At 37.1% G+C, this 20,287-nt stretch overlaps 3 protein-coding genes across 4 annotated transcripts; 2 read left to right on the forward strand and 1 right to left on the reverse strand.

Moving 5' to 3' along the window:
• The first annotated feature begins 898 nt into the window (after positions 1 to 898).
• Positions 899 to 10,242, forward strand: LOC120015151 (WD40 repeat-containing protein HOS15-like). Its single transcript, XM_038867380.1, has 14 exons — positions 899 to 1,163; positions 3,050 to 3,195; positions 3,314 to 3,692; positions 4,698 to 4,792; positions 4,910 to 4,956; positions 5,784 to 5,934; positions 6,673 to 6,736; positions 7,521 to 7,679; positions 7,767 to 7,888; positions 8,567 to 8,641; positions 8,960 to 9,013; positions 9,115 to 9,179; positions 9,436 to 9,510; positions 9,663 to 10,242. Exons 1-14 carry the CDS (start codon positions 1,094 to 1,096, stop codon positions 9,880 to 9,882), a joined length of 1,722 nt encoding a protein of 573 aa, XP_038723308.1. The 5' UTR covers positions 899 to 1,093; the 3' UTR covers positions 9,883 to 10,242.
• A 468-nt stretch (positions 10,243 to 10,710) lies between these two features.
• Positions 10,711 to 12,631, reverse strand: LOC120015152 (pentatricopeptide repeat-containing protein ELI1, chloroplastic). Its single transcript, XM_038867381.1, has one exon. It carries the CDS (start codon positions 12,604 to 12,606, stop codon positions 10,732 to 10,734), a length of 1,875 nt encoding a protein of 624 aa, XP_038723309.1. The 5' UTR covers positions 12,607 to 12,631; the 3' UTR covers positions 10,711 to 10,731.
• Positions 12,632 to 13,017: 386 nt separating this feature from the next.
• LOC120014655 (zinc finger protein 7-like) lies at positions 13,018 to 17,432 on the forward strand. 2 transcript variants are annotated; one of them, XM_038866669.1, is made up of 4 exons: positions 13,018 to 13,033; positions 13,147 to 13,265; positions 13,946 to 14,021; positions 15,351 to 17,432. In XM_038866669.1, exon 4 carries the CDS (start codon positions 16,599 to 16,601, stop codon positions 17,307 to 17,309), a length of 711 nt encoding a protein of 236 aa, XP_038722597.1. In that variant the 5' UTR covers positions 13,018 to 13,033; positions 13,147 to 13,265; positions 13,946 to 14,021; positions 15,351 to 16,598; the 3' UTR covers positions 17,310 to 17,432. The 2 variants fall into 2 exon arrangements, with proteins under 2 accessions (XP_038722597.1, XP_038722598.1); XM_038866670.1 differs by lacking the exon at positions 13,018 to 13,033 and adding an exon at positions 13,353 to 13,391.
• The last annotated feature ends 2,855 nt before the right edge of the window (positions 17,433 to 20,287 follow it).

Consider the following 20,287-nt stretch of genomic DNA (forward strand, 5'->3'; position numbering starts at 1 on the left):
AAATTTTGTTTTAATACACAATAAATTTTCCAAATTATCCACATTAGCCAAATTACCTTGAAAGGCTTCAATTGCCTGTTAAATAAAATTCCCAACATTAACTTCATCTACCACGGTTTTCAAAAGGGTCATAATAGCTCCATCTCGCATCATTTATTCCATTATTATTCTTTATAACATTCTTTTCATTCTTTTCCTCTATTTGTGAGCCAGAAAGTTTGTTCTTAGGTTTTCTCTATACCCTTTCATCCATTGTTTGTCTTCTATAGGCTGAAATTGTTGTTCTCGTTGAACTATCATGATCAGTAACAAATCTCTCTGTTTGTGTGCTGCTAACATGAGGTGTTCCAACTACACAAAGCGGTGGTGATATTCTTCGCCAAATTATATGTATGGAGGTGATAAAGTAAATAAAAAATGAGGTCATAAGTTCATTCTTAATAAAACACGTGCTTTTATAAAAAAAAAACGAATCGAATTTGAAAATAATGGGAATTGTGGGTACTTGTAGAGAGCTATCGTAACGACACACATTTGCTGGCTTGCTGCAGAGTGTGGGAGGTCAAAGAAGAGGACATTTGTTGCCGTTGCTATTCTTTGATTGTCAATTAATTTTATTGAGAAAAAATATGGGTGTAAGAAGTATATCGGTTTTAAAGTAATTTCAAGTAAAGGTACTTTAATAAATTTTTTTTTTTTTGAAAAAAGTGTGTATTGAGTCAAAATATGCCCCCAAAAAAAAAGGATTAGGTTCGCATGTTGGAATAGAAACCGGAAGCAGCCCATAACTTGCAGCCCAACCTAATAGGTTGGGCTTTGCTGTCAACAGGCCCATATGCCCACAACCTGATTTAGAAAAAGATACGAGATTTTCAATTACAATTATACTACCTTTTATTTCAAATTACCAACCCCAGAGTTCCTACTATATCCAGAAACGCTGGCTAAACAAATTTTTTTTAACGATTCATCAGCTCTCCCGTCTCCGGCATTACCAAAACGCACATCCTGTTTGCTCTGCGTCCATCTTTCACTTTCCGAGCTAGGGCCATATACGTAACCGGCTCAGCCACTGAACGCCGGCGAATTCGCGATGACAACGACGTCCTCCATCACATCCGTCGAATTGAATTATCTCGTTTTTCGTTATCTTCAAGAATCAGGTATTCTAATCATCTCTCTCTCTTTCACAAACGCAGATAGATACAAGGCACACGTTTCAGTTATTGCTAGTTGTTTTTAAGAAGTTTTTAGTTCTATGGATAATGAAAAAGTTAGGTTCTGCTTTGGTTTTTTTTTTCCCCTGTTCTTTTTGTTTGTGCAATATCGGTTGGTTTTGCTACGTTGTTTGCTATCAAATTAGGGTTTCCAACTTTCCATTGGATGGTGGGAAGTGGGAACTATGTTTTGGATTATTATGTTATTTTGCTATAGGGAGGGTGAAAACTGAAAAGCTATTATTTTTAGACCCATGATATCGGTGATCGATGGTTTTGAGCTTTTATCATAGGGCGCTAGGGTCGTTTAGGTACCTGTTTGGCGTGTTATCTTTTTTTAGTGCTCGCTCTCGTGGAGTATGTAGGATGATGATTCTGCACTTGCAAGTCGGGTAGGCGCTGTAGTGGTGAAGGCAGTTAATTTATGATCTAAGACTAGCATACCGTGTGGCCATGTAATCATTGGGTGCGATTGGGAAGTTTTTTATATGCTCTGACCTGATTTGGGAGGGTGTTGATTTATGTTTTAAGCCTAGCATATTGTGTGGTAATATTATATTGGGTGAAAAGTTTTTTTAGGGACTCAACTTCTTTGGGGTGCTTTCCAACCTCAATAATTAATTGTGTCTCTTATTATGGCTCAAAATTCTGTTTCGAGTTCTGATGAAAGGGTTGATCTTGGAACGATAGAAGCATGCAAAAATGTATAAGAAGGAAAGAATGAGTGTTAAGTGAATGCTGGAGATATATAGCTGTTCAAAATTATGATTTTCCGTATTGAAAGATAATTACCTTTTCACAAGAGATTGAAGGGTTTTAAATTGTTAATAATTATTCTTATGGGGAAACTTCCAGGATTCCTCAAATTCCATTTGGCAAAAGTTGGATAATCTTAAGAGTTGGGTGGTCTAGGACTCTAGGTATGAAGCCTCTACATCTCTTTCTATAAGGCTCTACTTGGCAAGTGGTCAATGGTGGAGATAAAGGGATACTAGCAATGGTCATTCCCCCATATATAGAAGTAATGATTCTCAATTGTAATGTTTATTGCCATTACGAAGAGTAATGTGTGTCTTGACAAGGATGGAAAGAATATAGATACGCAATAGTTTTCTAATATAATTCAAAAACTAGTCGTTATTACTTTGCAGAAATTAGTGGTTGACTTGAGCTTGTTAAGGGATTGCCGAGATCCTTGTCAACTGATATGGAAGATGAAGTGCCGTTGGAAAAAGGGATTCCTTTTTATCTGAAATCCTCACTTGCCTAATGGAGAGGTTTTCTGCTATTGGAGGATTTTTCAATTAGAACAGCTGCTCATATTCATAACCCAATAAAGAAAAGAAAAGCAGTTGGCCGCATTCAATTTTGATATTGACAAGCAGACATATTTACATTTGTTGTTTGAAAAGTATTGAATCCCTATCCCAATCAAACAATTTAATTTTTTTTGGCATTAGTGGTTTCCCAGTGACAGTATTTGGGCTTTACTCTGAAGGAGTGGAGTCTGTTGTGGCCCTGCTTTGGGGTGCTTCCATGTTCTTGGGAAAAAAAAGTGATGCGAAGAAAACTGTATCATTGATGCAACAGTTTGCACTCATAGTCATGACTAGAGATTCTTTTACATGTTCCAGGGAATTGTGAGATATTCTCTCCAGTAATAAATAAAAAAGTCACCGGCAACCCTTCCTGTGTTGATTTTATTACTAGATTTGCTACTTTGGTTAGACAATCTCAAGAGCTTGCTTTTCATGCTTTAGGGAATGCATCTTTAAGCCTTTAAAAAATAAATGATGCTTTGCTCTAAGTTTATACTGTTATTACTCTTGCAGGTTTTACCCATTCAGCTTTTGCCTTAGGATATGAGGCTGGTATTAACAAATGCTCTATTGATGGCAATTTCGTTCCACCTGGGGCTCTTATTACCTTTATCCAGAAAGGACTTCAGTACCTGGAGATGGAAGCAAACTTGAGTAATGTTAGAAGCTTAAATATCTTGTTATACCCATCCATAGTCACACATGTCATTTCAAGTGATTTTGTTTATGTTTGCATTGTAATATCAACTAATTAAGGTTGGTCTTTGAGATTTCCAGAATGATGCAGATGTTGATGAAGATTTCTCATTCTTACAACCAATAGATCTCATTACAAAAGACGTCAATGAGCTAAGGAAAATTATTAAGGAAAGAAAGAAGAACTTGCAGAAAGATAGAGAGACAGATAAAGAGCTTGACAGGGAGCATGAAGGAGAATATGGATGCCTGAAAGGGAAGGAAAGATATGAGAGGGTGAAGGAATGTGAAAAAGAGAGAGAGAGGATAGAAAGGGAGAAGGAACATGAAAAGGAGAGAGAGAGGATAGAAAGGGAGAAGGAGCGAGAAAAGCAGCATGAGGATATCACTGATAGAGAGATGGTTACAGTTCAAGAGGACAAGGATTATCCCAAGCATGAAGAAAATGGAGTTCCTGGAGGTGAATTGATTCCCTGCGGAATTTCTTTGTTATGCATATCAGCCCAGTATTTTTACTAGCATGCATGAAACTGTTGCTAGTCTACTTTTATTTTATTGTTAATTACGTTCTAATTCTTTGAGTATTGTTAATAATGTTACTGTTTGTGACTTTGTTCGATGTATGATTTCCTGATTTACTGCTTTTGTGAATAATGACTGGGTCCATGTGCATAATGTTGGTGAGTTGAGATTTGAGATGATAGTTACTGAAATTGATCCTTGTGCAATGAATGCCTCATAATGCGCGAGTTGGTTAAAAAGATTCTTCTTCATCTGCAAAGATAAGGATGAAAAATTTTCAATTGGCCCTATTTCTGTCGTGTGGTTGGTCTAGTACCTTTAAATCCAAGAGAACTTATTTTGATGCTTTTATTGATAGTTGGCTAGACTGTATTAAGCTTTGGTGTTCCCTATTCTGGAACAAGTTCCCTATTCTGGAACAAGTTTTTGGAGGCTATCACACCCTCTTCTTCGTCGCTTTCGGTTGCGGCCCCGGTGTCTCAATACACTGCTTTTCCATTCAAAAAGAAGACGCGTGTATATTGTTTAAAGGGAAAAAAAAAGGTCAAATTGTGTGTCTGCATTGTGGTAAAAAATATAAATATTTTCATAGGATGAAAGCTGGGGAACTCATCATGAATCAGACATAAATTGTTTGTAATGTGTATGTCTGTTATAAGAAACAATTTATACCGTTAGAGCAACCAAAGGCAAATATTTTGAACCGCATTATTCTGTGCTCATTATATGGATACAAAAGAAAAAAGATTGGGAATAAATCATAAACCTATTCAAAGATGGGTTGAGGAGTTTCCACAAGCGACAGCATTTAAGTGATACTGTATGTTCTACGCAATTCACACTGCCTTTTCTCATCCCCACCTCTTTTCATTTTTTTCTTTCTATATTTTGCCTATTATTTAGGTTCCCCATTTTTGATCTATGAAAGCATTGTGTTCAATAGGACCGGAACCCATGGATATATCGACAACTCCAACATCGCAGGGAGGTGAAATTACTTGTTCTGATGTGACAGTTTTGGAAGGGCATGCTTCTGAGGTTTCTTTGTTCTCCATTTTCCTTCATTTTGTTCTGTCCATATTTTTGTTTTCCTCATATCTCTCATCCCTTATATTTTTATGCTTGATGACAGTATTTCTTTTTCTTTCTTTATAGGTTTGTGCTTGTGCATGGTGTCCAACAGGTTCTCTTCTTGCATCTGGGTGAGTAATTAGATTGATTTTTTTTGACGGGGCTGGTTATTTCTTTACAGCTTTATCTCTTACTTTAAATTATTGTAAGTTTACATTGATGTTGTCTATTTGTTATATACATGTACACATGTGTTTGTCTTGTATATGTGTATTGCGATCATTAATGTTCCATAAGTATGTTTATGAATTGAACACTGAACCGTAGCTTTCTGTATCAAAACTAATTTGAGGTGCTTTGGGAGAAGTTTGTTCTGAAAACTACTTTAGAATCATAGAACCCTTTTTTTTTCAGTTATATGTTGTGCGTAACAAAACAAAAGCAATTCATTGGAATAAAGGGGCAGTGTTTAATGTTTTTTCCAGTGTGAATCAAAGCTTTAGAGGATTTTCCAACAAGTTTGTGAGATTGGTGTTATTTACAACTGTTGTGGGCTTTGACTGAGGCAGGTCGTGGTGCAAATGCAATGCGTTTATTTTTTGGGCAGCTGAAAACATGAATGGTTCATGGTTCATGGTCTAAGTTTCCTTAGAGTTGATTTTTTTTTTTTGCTATCGTTCAAGTTTAGTTTACAAGGGTGATTCATGTTAGGAGTTCCTGATGACTTCTCCTGGCATATGAATCTCTTCTTTTCATTTTTTGACCATGCTGAATTATGAATTGGAGGCATAATACCTGTGATGTAAGGATGTGAATATCTTAGTTGCGTAAAGGAGCAGTTTGTTCCTTGGGGTTTAACAGCATGACTATGATGATGGTAATAATTATGTATCGCCTTTTTGGAATTTTAAGGTCTTCTAATTTTTCACCTTCTCTCTTATCGTTCGAACTTTTTTAGATCTGGTGATTCGACGGCTCGTATTTGGACCATAGCTGATGGGACCTCAAGGTCTACTTCTCAGAATGGTCCTTTGAATGTGTTGGTCCTGAAGCATGTAAAGGGACGGACAAATGAGAAGAGTAAAGATGTCACCACTCTTGATTGGAATGTGAGTCCTGTAACAGGCTTAAAAGTTTCTTTTAGCAATTGTTAATGAATCATCATGCTATCGTGTTTTTGAATTTTGATGCTTAAAAATGTCCATTTTGACTACATCTTTGCAAAAATTTGCATTCAAAAAAAGTACGTAAATTAAGGCTGTTTGATTCTGTTATTCAAAACATGAGCATGGAGAGTACATAGTAAATTTCAGTACAATAATTCAAAGTTCTAGTGAACTAAATGTGTCAAGGAACTAAAAAAATGTTAAATGGGCTGTTCAAGTCAGTTATACACAATGAATGGGAATTTTCTCGGCAATAAAGGATAATATCATGCCTTGTATAGTTGACTCGGTGTTTGGAAGATAATTTGTCAGTATAAGGAAGCTGAAGAAGGAAATGTAAGAACTGGCTGGATGATCTCAATTGATTGGCTCAAATTGAAGGCCAATAATCTGAAATTTTATTGTCATCAAGGAAAAACATAAGTTGAAAATAGTAGGATAATTCTTCATCAATTCCCCCTCATTTCTGATTAGGTTTCTCATCTTTGTTCTAAGTTGAACCTCAGGAGCAATTCTAATGATTCAATGCCTTGTTGAGTTTCTTTAATAATTGAATAAACGATGACCAGTATGGCTTTCTTCAAACGTACGAATTTCAATAAAATACATAAGTTCTGGTAATTGGAATTATCATCAAATTTCCTGCTGAGAGTTATCTTTGTTGTACCAATCTCTATCTAGGGTGACGGCACATTGCTTGCGACGGGTTCATATGATGGACAAGCGAGAATTTGGAGCACAAATGGTAAGATGCTTTTCCATGGTTTCTGGTGAAGCCTGCAGTAGCTTGGTGGCAGACTGGCAGTATATGTATATCCTTTTTTTCAATGCAAGATTCATGTTATTATATCAAAAAGGACTTTTGGGGGCAGAAGAAAAGGATAGAGAGTGTGTTTTTTTTTTTTTTTAATGGGGTGTTTTGTTTTTGTTTTGGACATTTCTTTTGTTTTGGGGGCAGGAGAAAAGCAAGCCAGTATTTGACCGTAAATAATTGTGAAGTTTCTGTCTAACATTGTTTTGTAGTAGAGTTGCAATGATATTGGTGTTTCAATCTTTTTTCTTCTCTCTTATTGTCTTCTTGTTACTTGGAGGGATAGATACCCTTACGCTAGAAGCCCCTCAACTTTATCCAAAAGTGGAAATGAGCCCCTCTACTTTATTTTGTTCAAAACAAGCTCTTCAACTTCTATTTGAATACTAAATGAGCCCTTTTTGCTGTCCAAATAAAATAAACCATCTACTTTTATTTTTCTGTCCAAATGAGCCCCTCAAAAGGACTTTTTTGCCATGAAACAAAAATTGGGGTGCTTCTTTTGAACTAAGAAATAATGTATGCACTTATTTGAAGTTTTGGATAAAGTAGAAGGGTTCTGGGATAATTATCCCTTATTTGGAAATCTATATTTGCTCTATGTGCATGGGGATTTGTTTTCACATCTTCATGGGGTGTTTTCTTGCATAGCTTACCTAATTGTCATTTTACCACCTATACTTGTCTTTATTTTTTTGCCATGTTTTCTGTCATATAGGTGAACTGAAGAGTACTCTTATTAAGCATAAAGGACCCATTTTCTCGCTAAAGTGGAACAAGAAGAGTGATTATCTTCTCACTGGAAGCTGTGATAAAACTGCAATAGTCTGGGATGTAAAGGCAGAAGAATGGAAACAACAGTTTGAATTTCATGAAGGTACCAATTTAGACACTTTACAAACAATGCATGCCATATTTGTTGTTGTTCCATTCAACCTCCATATTTTTTTTTATCTATTTGTAGGTCCGATTCTTGATGTTGACTGGCGCAGCAATGTTTCATTTGCTACGAGCTCTACTGACAACATGATATATGTCTGCAAGATTGGAGAAACTCGACCTGTTAAAACTTTTGGGGGCCATCAGGTTTGTTCCTATGTGCATTTGAGCATCATGCTCCTCATGCTACCTTAAATTTGTTTATCATGACCATTTTGCCACCAGATATTCTGCCGCAAATAGAGCAGGGTTGTTACCATTGGCAGTTACTATTGTGGTTTTAAACGGTAAATTCCACATCGTCTGTTTTTTTAATTGTGTCAGCATTGCACAGATGAATGCAACCCTGATGAGTTTAGGCTAATCTGGTGGGCCAGTGCAGTAGAATGAAGAGGTTTATCTTTTTAAGTACTTGAATGTAAAGTTGTTAGGGACTGATATAAACAAATTTTCTCATTCAGGTTGATAGGCCTGGAGGCCTAATTTTTAATTTAAATTCCTCTGGGGTTGGGTTGGTCAATACCTTGTTAGGGCCATCTTAACGTTGGGCCTTTAGTTGTGATATGATTTGGGACATGAAAATTCCAGCTTTACTTTGGGATGATCACCACTAAGAATACCTTTGCGTTGGTGATGTAACAAGTCCTACCTTTGATTTAGTTATTTGGAAAACCATGAATGGGAAATACTTTGGCCCAGATGATCATCTTAATTATTGGGGTGGAGTTGTAATCTCTGGAAGCATTAGATTTCTGGGACAAAGGCAGCCATTTTGGTTAAGAAACAATATTTATTTGGCTAATCTTTTGTTCTTTTTGCCTTTAGGGTGAGGTTAATTGTGTCAAATGGGATCCAACAGGATCGTTGCTGGCTTCTTGCTCTGATGACATCACTGCCAAGGTTATTTCTACTAAATGTTCTTCATTTCAATTATTTATTTTTGTGTTTTAGTTGCATAGATAGTTGTTTTCCATTAACATTACTTCAATTTACTGACTTTTTTTCAATTAATTTTACTAAAAGAGAAATTAACCTAGTTTTGTCATGTTAAAAATTGGACAAAAAGCAAAAGTTCAATTCATCCATAGAGAGAGTTGAAAAATTCGAAACCATCAAAGGGGACCACTGAACTCCATTTGCCAGCTTCTAAATTAGATAGATTTTGTTTTTGCTGTTTGAGGACTCATATATGTTTTATTTGGTGTACTCATGGTGCAGATATGGAGTATGAAGCAAGACAAGTATGTTCACGATTTGAGGGAGCATTCTAAGGTACAGCTGAAATTCTTTTCTTCGATGTTGACGTTGTCTTGTGCACAAGGACAGTGTTTGTTTATTTCATTGTAAACCAATATAAAAAGACCACTCTACAGGAGATATACACAATCAGATGGAGTCCAACTGGACCTGGGACAAACCAGCAATTAGTACTGGCAAGGTAAGTAAATCGCTTTGCCAAATTAAGATTTCTTGCATGTCCTTTGTCTTGAATCCATTTTTTTTTTATTTCTGCATTTTATGTAGAATTAGTCATCAGAAGCGTATGTTCAGATTCACTAGCCATTGATCTCAATGCTGTTTGGCATTGAATGATGGACAACACTTTTTGAATATTTGGTAATTGTAGTTTATCATTTGTCATTTCTTTTCTGTGTTGTATTTACAAGCATTCCCTGTTTTTATTGTTCTTTTAGTGCGTCATTTGACTCAACAGTGAAGCTATGGGACGTGGAACTAGGAAGACTTCTTTGCAGCCTTAATGGACACAGGTATTATACTTTACTCTGATTTCTTTACATTGTAGAGCACTGGAAGAAAGATTATGTTCCTATAAACCTCAATGATCGGTACATAGCTATAATTTTTTAATATATATATTTTCTCATTATGTCTGATGAATGTTTTCTAATTGAATCTTCAGGGAACCTGTGTACTCAGTTGCATTTAGCCCAAATGGAGAGTATTTGGCTAGTGGATCTCTTGATAGATCCATTCACATCTGGTCCTTGAAGGAAGGAAGGATTGTAAAAACATACGCTGGTAAGGGGGGTATATTTGAAGTCTGTTGGAACAAGGATGGCGACAAGATTGCTGCATGTTTTGCCAACAATACAGTATGCGTGTTGAATTTCAGAATGTAAGGAGTTAAAGAGGTCCCATGGACTCGAATTACTCTGTGCAACTCAGATAGATGCTTATCTAATAACAAGCCGGGACAGAATTTTCTGGCGTTGAAAAGTGGCAGAGTTTTCATGTTCATTAACATAGATGTAGGCATTGCTTAGTAATTTTCTTTTTTATGTTAGCCAAAGTGAGAATTAATTAACTGTTGTTAACAGTTAACGAGTCATTTGCTCTGTAGTACAGCTCCTACAGTATTCCTACAACCCCTCATTTAAGTACTTTCTTCTGGTGATTTAGGAAAGCCCAGATTAAATTTGATGTTATCTTTGTATGAATGTTTTTATTTATATGCCTAAACAGTATAATTTATGCAACTACCTCTCACTAGTAGACTGTCTGTACGATTCTTAGGTGCCAGCCGCCAAGCTATGTTTTGTGATTGTAAAGAATAAATCTGGTGAATCTTCATTTTGCATACATTTAACTGAGCATGCAGTAATTTCATGGTATGGTGTTCCTCTGGAAAATCATTATTATAATTGCATTGGGCTGAAGACTTCTTTGAATCCCTATGTTCTCGTTTAAGACTTCTTTGAGTCCCTATGTTCTTGTTGACCAAGAAGTAAAAAGGTAAAAAAGGCTTTATGAGAAGGATAGGCATAACAATGAGAACTGCAAGAACTCTGGAACCACCGATGTCAGCCACTTCCTGTGTGCTGAGGATCCTTGCAGTTCTTCAGAATGTGCGTTACATTAACTGTTGAAATTTGCTACAAAACATAGGTTTGGAGGGAATTGCAAACGGGAACAAATGATCTAACAATGGAGACAGTGCTGAAGACAACTCAGAGGAATTGAGTAAAAATTCACCAATAATCCCCACAGGAACACAAACCATTTTCAAAGTGGTGGAACCGGTTCCGATCTCTCATTATAATCTTACGACTGGTGACCTTTGAAATCAACTTGAACACAGCATGACAATCTGAACATACCCGAAGATTCTTCACAATCTTTAACGTGGTTCCTGGTTGAGTACTGATAAGCCCAAAAGCAATGGCAAGTTTTTCACTATGAACTTCAAGGGATAGCTGCTTTTCTGGCTCCCCTAGATCGTGTAATACAACATCTGTCAGTGGGGCGTAATCATGGGCCTTAAGCCAACCATTAATCTCCTCCAACATCATATAAATTTCTTTACTCTTCCAATGTCTCAAATCCCCAGCAAGAAACTCATGTACCCTATTATTTACTTCAATTGAGCTACAACCAGGCTCCTTTTGTACCCCACTCTCTTTCATTAATGTCCTCACCCTTGCTACCCCGTCCCAGTTTCCCACTGAGGCATATATATTTGAAAGGAGAATGTAAGTCCCTGAATTCGCAAGATTCTGGCTAACAAGAAGCTCAGCAATTTCCTCTGCCAGAGCCGTGCAACCATTAAGCCTACAAGCCCCAAGTAGAGTTCCCCACAAGACAGGATCAGGGACAATATTCATGTGCTTGACAAGCTCATAAGCTTCTTTTATATGCCCTGCACGACCAAGTAGATTAACCATACACCCATAATGCTCAACTTTTGGTTCAATCCCATATTTCCTTTTCATGGAGTTAAAAAATTTCCACCCCTCCTTGACTAATCCCGCATGAGCGCAAGCACTCAAAATGCCAATAAAAGTTATATCTGTAGGTTGGTGTCCTATTCTATACATTTCCCCAAACAATTGCAGAGCATCTTGGCTAAATCCATGCATTGCATATCCTACAATCATTGAATTCCAGGCAACGACATCCTTGATCTTCATCCTATCAAATACCGAACGTGCATCCTCCAAACTTCCACATTTACTATACATATTAACCAAAGCAGCGCCCACATGAACATTCACTTGAATCCCATTGTTCTCAATAAAAGAATGCACCCACCTACCAGATTCCAATGCCCCTGTCTGTCCACAAGCAGAAAGCACGGCTAGTACAGTAACTTCATTGGGCTTCACATTCTCTGTCGCCAACATTTGCCTAAACAGCACCAAAGCCTTACTGGGAAATCCATGCTGTGCATACCCATCAATCATCACGTTCCAACAAACCACATCTCTCTTCTCCAATCCATCAAACAATAGTCGTGCATCTTCAAGCTTACCGCACCTGGCATAACAAGTAATCATCGCGGTCAAAGAAACCAAACTCTTCTCAGGCATACCATCAAACAGTTTACGAGCAGACATGACATCACCCCCTCTCGCATATACATCAACAAGACCAGTCTTTATGTACAAATCTGAATCGAACCCAAGTTTTATCACTAGGGAATGGATCACTTTTCCGGGTTCAATCGGACAGGATTTTAAAATAGACGAGAAGGTGAAAGTATTTGGGTCAACATCGTGATTCAGCATTTGGATAAATAGGAGAAGTGCTTGGTGATGGAGATTGTGGAGGGTGTGGGCGTGGATCATTGATGTGTAGAAGAATACATTGGGTTCCGGAGTAAGATTAAACAAAGTGAGGGAGAAATCAAGTCGGTCCAAAGAGGAGTAGGAGCGTTGGAGCTTGAAGTTAAGGATGGGATGGTGATGGAGATTATGACGATAGAGAACAGCATGGATTTGGCGGAGGCGGTGAATGGTTCTAGATTGGTCGATGAGGAAGGCAAGCCTATCTGGTGATGGGAAGTGGTGCTTGGTGGTAGCGCGTGGTGACGGAGGAGGTCCCGGGAAGATGGTAGTTGAGGACATGGATGGGTAGTTGAAACCGTTAAAACATTTGGCGCTATTAGTCCTGTTCTCCTTTTTGACATACGGAGCTCGTAATCCCACGGGCCCAACATGATCATGGGCTGCTTTCTTGGGCCGCCATATTGGGCTGGGCTTTATCTAATTACACATCCAGATATTAATACGGGGCCGTTTTAGGAGGGTTTGGAAGACTGCAGTTTGTGCTTAAACCCTGCTGCCCATGTGACCATAGCTCGCGCCAATCTGCAGAATCAGAAAGAGAAATAGAGAAGACAGAGATGGCATGGCGCTGCGGATCTCTCTCAAGAACACTAATCTCCACATCACGAGCAACACCTGTCCGATCATCCCTCCGGCGCCTCAGCCCTTCTGCTCCTCCCCTCGGACCCCGCCTTCCCTCGCGCCGTTCCCTCTTTTCCCTTCCCAAGTAACTGTTATGTTTCATGTTGTATAGATGTGTATATTTATAAATGAATGGATGATTCAGATTTTCATAGCTTGAAGTGTTAAATTGTCCTTTGTTTTATTAATGTATGGTAGGGCAACGGGGACATTAGGGTGCGCGCAGTCGTTGATGCCGCTTAACAGTATCGGGGCGGCGACTCGTCTCACCTCTCATATCGCAGTAGAGGCGCGCGCTTGTTGCGAGTTGTCTCAGGGTACCTTTTCCTTTTATCACTGCAATGCTTCCCCAACTCTTTTTAGGATTGAACTATTTACCAAAGGGGACTTATTTTTCGATGTAGTGAGGCTATTGCATAATCCATCACTTTATGTATTCTAAGGTATTTATATCCTTAATTTTCAAATCACATAGTATACAATATCGTTTCATGTGCTGTGTGTATCAAATTAGTGTAAGTCTGTAATAAGATTGGTGAAACATTTGTTTGTGTGAATGGAATACCTCTTTGGCATTCTCATCATTGTGCAATGTTGAATACTATGATCACCAAGCATACAATTCATGGTGTGCCTTTCTAATTTGTTTATGGAACATTTTCTTTTTTATTTTGTTCATATTTACTTGCATTCCCAGTCTACTTGTAATTATCTTGGTTGCACCCCCTTGGTGCTTTAATAAACTTTTAGCTGTTAAAAGAGAAAGTTCGTATTTTCTAGCATGGGAATCTGTTAACTAGTGAAATGACTTGAGGGCTATTAGGTTTCATATCAGGACGGACTATTTCGAAGATTCTTATTAAACCCTAAAATTATTCTTGGCTCTACAATAATTTGAACTTTATGTTTAATAATAGTCTAAATTAGTCATATCTTGTATGGGTATGATATGAGTGTCCTTTTGTTGAAATAATTACTGATTTCTTATGCGATGTAGGTACTTAAATTCACTGGTGATGCTTCATTTGATGGCGTTAGATGCTCGTCTTTTGGCACTGTTTTGAAGGAGTCATGTAAGCTATTTTATTTATAATTGTTGCTTCAAACAAATGCTTCATAATTCTCATCTCAGTTGGAAGTTCTACGATGCACCTTCCTTCACATTAGGATTAGATAAGTAGATGCTGTTTTTTAGGCTGCCTGGTCACCTCTTTGCTATATTAGGCAATTGATAACGGAGGTGAGGTATTACTTTCTTTACTGTAGTGGTGGTGTTTAATTTACTAACATCATGTTCACTCAAATGTTTCGAACTCACTCTTGTATGCAAATGATGGTTGCTTGGATGTTTGTAATGGATTGTTAGTGGATACTACCAGGTCAACTTGTCCTATTACCTTGTTGGTTCTCTTAGCAATTTTTTATAATTCTATGAAATTGCCCTTGAATTTGCTGAATGAAAAGCAAGAAAATGAATTGTTGCAGGTTCCCATGTCTGTTATATAATGTGTTTTTATATCCTGTCTAGTTTCACATGTCACAGTTGGAATTGAATTACTTTTTCCTGTGATATCCTGAACTTATATGTAGAGTCTTTTTTTTTTTTTTTGATAAATTATATGTAGAGTCTTAACCTTGTAGATAGCTGAATGAAAATAGTTAGGGCAGAACTTAAAGCATTTTTTAGAAACTGAAAACAAAAGTCGCCAGTAATTTAAGGTAGCATTATAGACAATGCTGGGTCCGAATGGGTTTTAGTGTGTTTAAATTCTGACGGCACTCTGCCACCGCGGTTTTTTGTCTTATCTCCTACATGTTGGAACAAAACATGGGTCTTCCCTGACAGTGTTTCGGTTATCTAATTCTCCTCCAAAGTTGTAGCTCTAGCTCTCTTCATATTCCCAGAAAAAAAAAAAAAAAAGCTTGCCAGCCGAAGCACCATCCATGAATTTAAGAGTATGTCGGAATAAGCCAACCAAATTCCTGCTTATGCTGATTATAGATCTTTTGGTGTATTTAGTTGTCTGTGTGTGTTGCTTTTATCTAGTATGAGGCATCTCTCTATCAAATCTGCATTGCCATTGGAACTGTAGCTGGAGGTTGCTTGGATCTCTATCAACAAGTGCTTTGATCTTGATACCCTCATATGATAAGAACCCGATATGCATATATCATGTATGAACTTCAACCAAATTCCTGCTTGTGGTTTGATCTGTGCATAACCTTGTAGGCAGTTGACTGAAAGGCAAGGAAAGATCTGTTCATGGTTTGGAATTTTGCATTTCGTAACATGTCATTACCAAATTATTTATTTAATTTATCCAAAGAGCATTGATTGGCTAGTTATTTTATTTGGATATCATCTCTACTAGTTTGGCTTATTATGTGAACCTAATTGATAGGACATGTGGAATTTGTAAGATCTGACTCAGCATCCCAGACACCACGATTATTTTATCTCAAAGAGGCTTCAGCATCAAAGCTGCTTTCATCATACTATGCGTGGGAAAAACTAAGCTTTTGTACTCTGAATTATTATTGGTATTATTAGAACAGCCTAGATTCTCAGAATAAGTACAACTGTGCAAGTGGGTCTCAGTGAACTTCTCCCACTGTACATCTACATATTGCCCACTACATGAAGACACTCCCATAGATCCTTCTGTTTTTAGAATGAAAACCCTAGTGGAAGTAGACAACCACCTTTGCATAGCCTTTTATCACCATTATTGCCAGTAACCTGGGCCCTCAGTTTTCTGAAAATAGTAGTGTACATGTTCTTGATGAAATTAAAGTTGAAAGATGACAGTCTAGAGTCTAGTCCTATCTCTTCAAGGAGTCTTAACATTTACTTTGTCTTCTTCGATCTTCTTCTTCTGATTAAAGTACCTACTACTACTTTTCAGGTTGTTTTTTCTTTCTTCCTTTATCAAATACGATCTCCTCCTCACCTGACAGAAACTTAACTACTACTACTACTAGTAGTAAGAAAAATATAAAGTGAAATTACAATGACTAGAGTTATTATGGTGATGTTGAGAAGTGTGAATAAATTTTATGCCTTTCATTTTAGACTATTAACAGTAGATTTTAACTATATGTGCCTAATCTTTTAACCCAAATCAGATGCCCAACTACTGATTCTTGTTAGGTTGCTGTCCAGTATGGGGAGTTCAAAACTACATAATGGGGCAAACTCAACTACTAGTGATATGTTGATTGGAGAACACAGTGTTTCATCATGTCTTGGTTTAATCTTGTGTTGTAATCCATCCAAAGAGAATCATATTGTTGATGCTCTAGAGAAGTGGGGGAAAAAGGTGATGAAGATGAGTTTGGGGAATCCTTAAGCTTGACAAGGGCAGCACTAAAAGTTGACAACATTTTAAAAAAATGTAGGTAGCGTTAATGTGAATGTTTCATTGGATGTGTGACTACATGAGAGAAGATAGAATAGGAAATGAGATCATTAAATCTAAGGTAAGAGTAGTACCATTTGGAGGTAAGTTGCGAGCAAACCGTTTAAGATGGTATTGTCATGTACAACATAGAGGTAGCTTAAGGCGGTGAGAAGAATTGAGAGAGAGCATGATTTAATAAAAAGTTGATTCTCATAGACTCATATAGCCGATCCAAAATTTTTGGGATAAATGTTCGATGATGTTGATCCCTTCCCACTTTGTCCATTATATTCATTCCTACATCAGGGTCCCTATTTAAGAGTAGACACCACAACTTCTTTAACCCCCCTGAATCAAAAACTCTCCCTCGCAATGGTTTCCCAGATTGAAGAAGAAGCAAGAGATGTATCAATTAACAATCAGGATGTTGAATCGCGAACTCTGAGCAACGATGAAAGACGATTGGGAGACAATGATTTGAGAGATTGGTTGAGTCTAGGCCTCAACAGAGATGAGATTCCCACTGAAGGGGACTCTGATATTCCTCAATCCATGTCAAAACCACCACATGAAAAGGTCTTCTCATGTAACTTCTGCATGAGGAAGTTTTACAGTACACAGGCCTTGGGAGGTCACCAGAATGCACACAAGAGAGAAAGAGGAGCTGCCAAGAGATTCCACTCGCAAAGAATGATGATGACATCAATGGGGTTTCCCTTCAATTCCGTTCCGATTCGGTCGCTAGGGGTCCAACCTCACTCTCTTGTGCGGAAGCCAAGCAGAGAAGCGTCAAGTATGGTAGCAAGATTTGGTGATGCCAGTACAGGGTTTGGTATGGCATGGACACCCTTCATGCTTGAGGATCCAATGGATTTGATTTGGCCGGGAAGCTTTCGCGTCGACAAATTCCCAAAAGAATCATCAGATTTGCGTGAGCTTGACTTAAATCTTCGATTGTGATCATGTTAATTATGATTTTTCTTTTCTTTTCTTTTCTTGGGACAACTTTTGCTGTATATGTAACATGTTTATGTGCTAGTCCATCAAATAAAGAGACGAATTTAAGGTCACCGGACCTCGGGACATAGTTTCTCCATTGCAGTAACGCAGTCACACACAGATTTGATTAGATTTACCAGGAGAACATTGAATGCTTGAGATTTCTGTCCTTGATGTGGTGAATACCGAATTGTCAAAAACACTGTTGAAATGATCAGGTGTTTGCTCTTGGCCACGAATTTGTTTTCTATGGGTTGTCGTCATTGGTTCTTAATCCTAAAAGATGCATTTACAAAGTGAGAGAGCTTGGCTTTGCTTATAAAGTACCGGGCTGAATTATGCCAGATCGATATGAGTTTTTTAGTCTTATCTGTAATGCGATACGAAGTTGGGATGATTTCTGTAACAACCTTCTTTTCACTAGTCTCAGCCATGATTCACACAGAATTAATTAAACCCTTCTCACCCACACAAAGTAATCTCCACCACCAGAACAGAACTGAGAATTACCCACCAGCTAACACATTACAAATGCACAATAATCTCACACGGACAAATCCTGTCAAATTAGACGACAAAAAATGACCAGATGAAAATCAGCGAATGAGTAATTTCAATTAATCGTCCACCTAAAGCATACCTGAAAGCTTACAGAACAATGGGCTAAGCGCCACAAATATGGGCTTGGGCTTGGGCTGGAAGGCCGCTAGCTCTGTGGACTTAAATTTGGACTCAAATATCCGGCGGTTAAGAATTTTAAATTTGGATGTCCAATGGTTCAGTGTGCCTTTTAATCTGACGGGCCTTTTATTTGATGGGCTTCTCTTAAAGAAGATGATTCTCCGCCAGATGAACATTGGGCCTAATTGAATAATGAAGGGGTATGGCTTATTCGACTAAAATGGGCCTATGTTCGGATATGCCTATTAGCCCATACATAACATAGGGAACCTACGCGCGTTAGTTTAGCTTTAATAGCTTAATTAATAAATTAAAACGAAGGCGTTGTAAATAGGAGTCAAAATGTGGCACAGGATCAAATTATGAAAACCATGTGATCTTGACGGCTCTTTTCAAAACTTTGATCACGCATCGTAGATCAGGATAGATACGCAGTAGCCCTATAACTAGCCATGTGACTCTTGACCAGGGATTTCTGGTCAATTTAGCTTGAGCCTGATTTAGGGTTTTGTTCCATCTATGTGATTTTAACTAGTAGTTGATTTTTGTGTGTTCACTTTTCATAATTAAAGAGGTTATGGGTTTTAAGTTTTAACAATGAGAGATGCGGGAAAATAAGAATATTTTTCAAATAAACCGTGATGGAACCGTAGAAAAAAAAAACCTACAGAGGCATCTTGGAGCGCACATTACTCAGATGTCGGAAATAGCATCCACAATTTTGAACTAATGTGGAAATCAATCACATATGCCATTTATTCCAGTCTACCCGGATTACATGGCAGAAGTAGACGAAAATACATTATTATAGACTTATATATAATTGAAGAGACTTGCATGCTTTTGGTAGGCAAAGAGTATTTTTTGTTGTTAGAAAAAACATTGAAACTCATGCAAGAAATCTAATATTTTTTTCATCAAAACCAATGATGGCAAAGTAATTGACTTCATGTGAGGATCTTTGAATTATCTAGTTTGGACCACATTTGATTTTAGGGGAAATCCCAATATGGCATATATATAGCGTAGACTCAACAAAGAGTACTATTTCTATTTCACACGCAAGTCTTAATTTCTTATGGTGCAGTGAATCTGTGCTTGCTTGCTGCCATATATCGTTGTCTCTTCGTTCACATGACAAATTAAACATGTCATCTCATCGATCATTCAAGAAAATCTTCATAGGTTTTGAAGTTTATCCTTTTATATATATATGTTCACATGACAAATAAAACATGTCATCGCATGGATCATTCAAGAAAATCTTCATAGGTTTTGAAGTTTTTATATATATATATATATATAGGAAATCTCTTATGAGGTCTTAAAGTGAGGTTCTAAAATGAGTCCTAATTTTACGGTTCAAAACATTTTTACCAACCCAATGATATATTTTTATTCGAAACAAAAATCAATATCAACATAAACGGTGCATGATAATTCTTGATCGTTAAACATAAAACAAAAGACGTTTCATACATTTTTCAGGTTTCATTTTATTTTTATTTTAAACAAAAAATATATCGTTGTGTTCATTAAACCGATCAAAATACAAATATATTTTTTCAAATTTTAAAAAAATATTTTAAACCCTAAAAGTGAATTCTAAAAATTAAAACCTCATTTTAAGAATTCATATTCTCATATATATATGTGTGTGTTTTTTCGAAATATGGATATCAATAATTATTGTAGATATAGTAATGTAATAACAACTTACTGTAGTTGGTCACTGGTCACCCTCAAAAGTTGACCAAAATCATATAAGTACTAACTATATGCGTGTGGTTTATCCTTCGAACATGCATGTAGTCACTTTCCTTGTCTCTTATCATTTTGACTCGCTGACAATATTGCCGCCTTAATGAGATGCATTGGTTCTAAGTTTCTAACCTATCATACATCATCTGTAAAGATTTTCCTCTTCTATTATTGTCGGATTTTTTTAAGAGTGTTTAAAAAATCGTAGTAATCAAATCTACCGATTGATTAATCGGTTATTTTTTTAAAAATATTATTTTGAACATACCAATAACCAATGAAATAACCGTCGTTAACTGATCGATTGGTGGTTAAATTCATGACAAAAAAATCCCAAAAAAAAAAATAACCGTAACTAACTGTTTACATCGCTACCTTTTTTTTTGTTGACATGATTGGATATAACTTGATTTTTTCTTCTTTCTTATGCTAATTAACATACACATATATGCTTAGTTTTTATTCCATAAAACCTCGTGCAACATCAATGTTATATG

This window comes from Tripterygium wilfordii, chromosome 14 (assembly GCF_013401445.1).
Source record: "Tripterygium wilfordii isolate XIE 37 chromosome 14, ASM1340144v1, whole genome shotgun sequence".
Classification (NCBI taxonomy): Eukaryota; Viridiplantae; Streptophyta; class Magnoliopsida; order Celastrales; family Celastraceae; genus Tripterygium; species Tripterygium wilfordii.

What these genes read in the sequence shown, in the direction of transcription:
- LOC120014655 (XM_038866669.1), top strand. Translation starts at nt 16,599, where the DNA reads ATGTTCGATGATGTTGATCCCTTCCCACTTTGTCCATTATATTCATTC.
- LOC120015151 (XM_038867380.1), top strand. Translation starts at nt 1,094, where the DNA reads ATGACAACGACGTCCTCCATCACATCCGTCGAATTGAATTATCTCGTT. An exon ending in AAACTTTTGGGGGCCATCAG is followed by an intron (nt 7,889 to 8,566) that starts GTTTGTTCCTAT and finishes TTTTGCCTTTAG; the next exon opens with GGTGAGGTTAATTGTGTCAA. An exon ending in CAGCAATTAGTACTGGCAAG is followed by an intron (nt 9,180 to 9,435) that starts GTAAGTAAATCG and finishes TTGTTCTTTTAG; the next exon opens with TGCGTCATTTGACTCAACAG.
- LOC120015152 (XM_038867381.1), bottom strand. Translation starts at nt 12,606, where the DNA reads ATGTCCTCAACTACCATCTTCCCGGGACCTCCTCCGTCACCACGCGCT.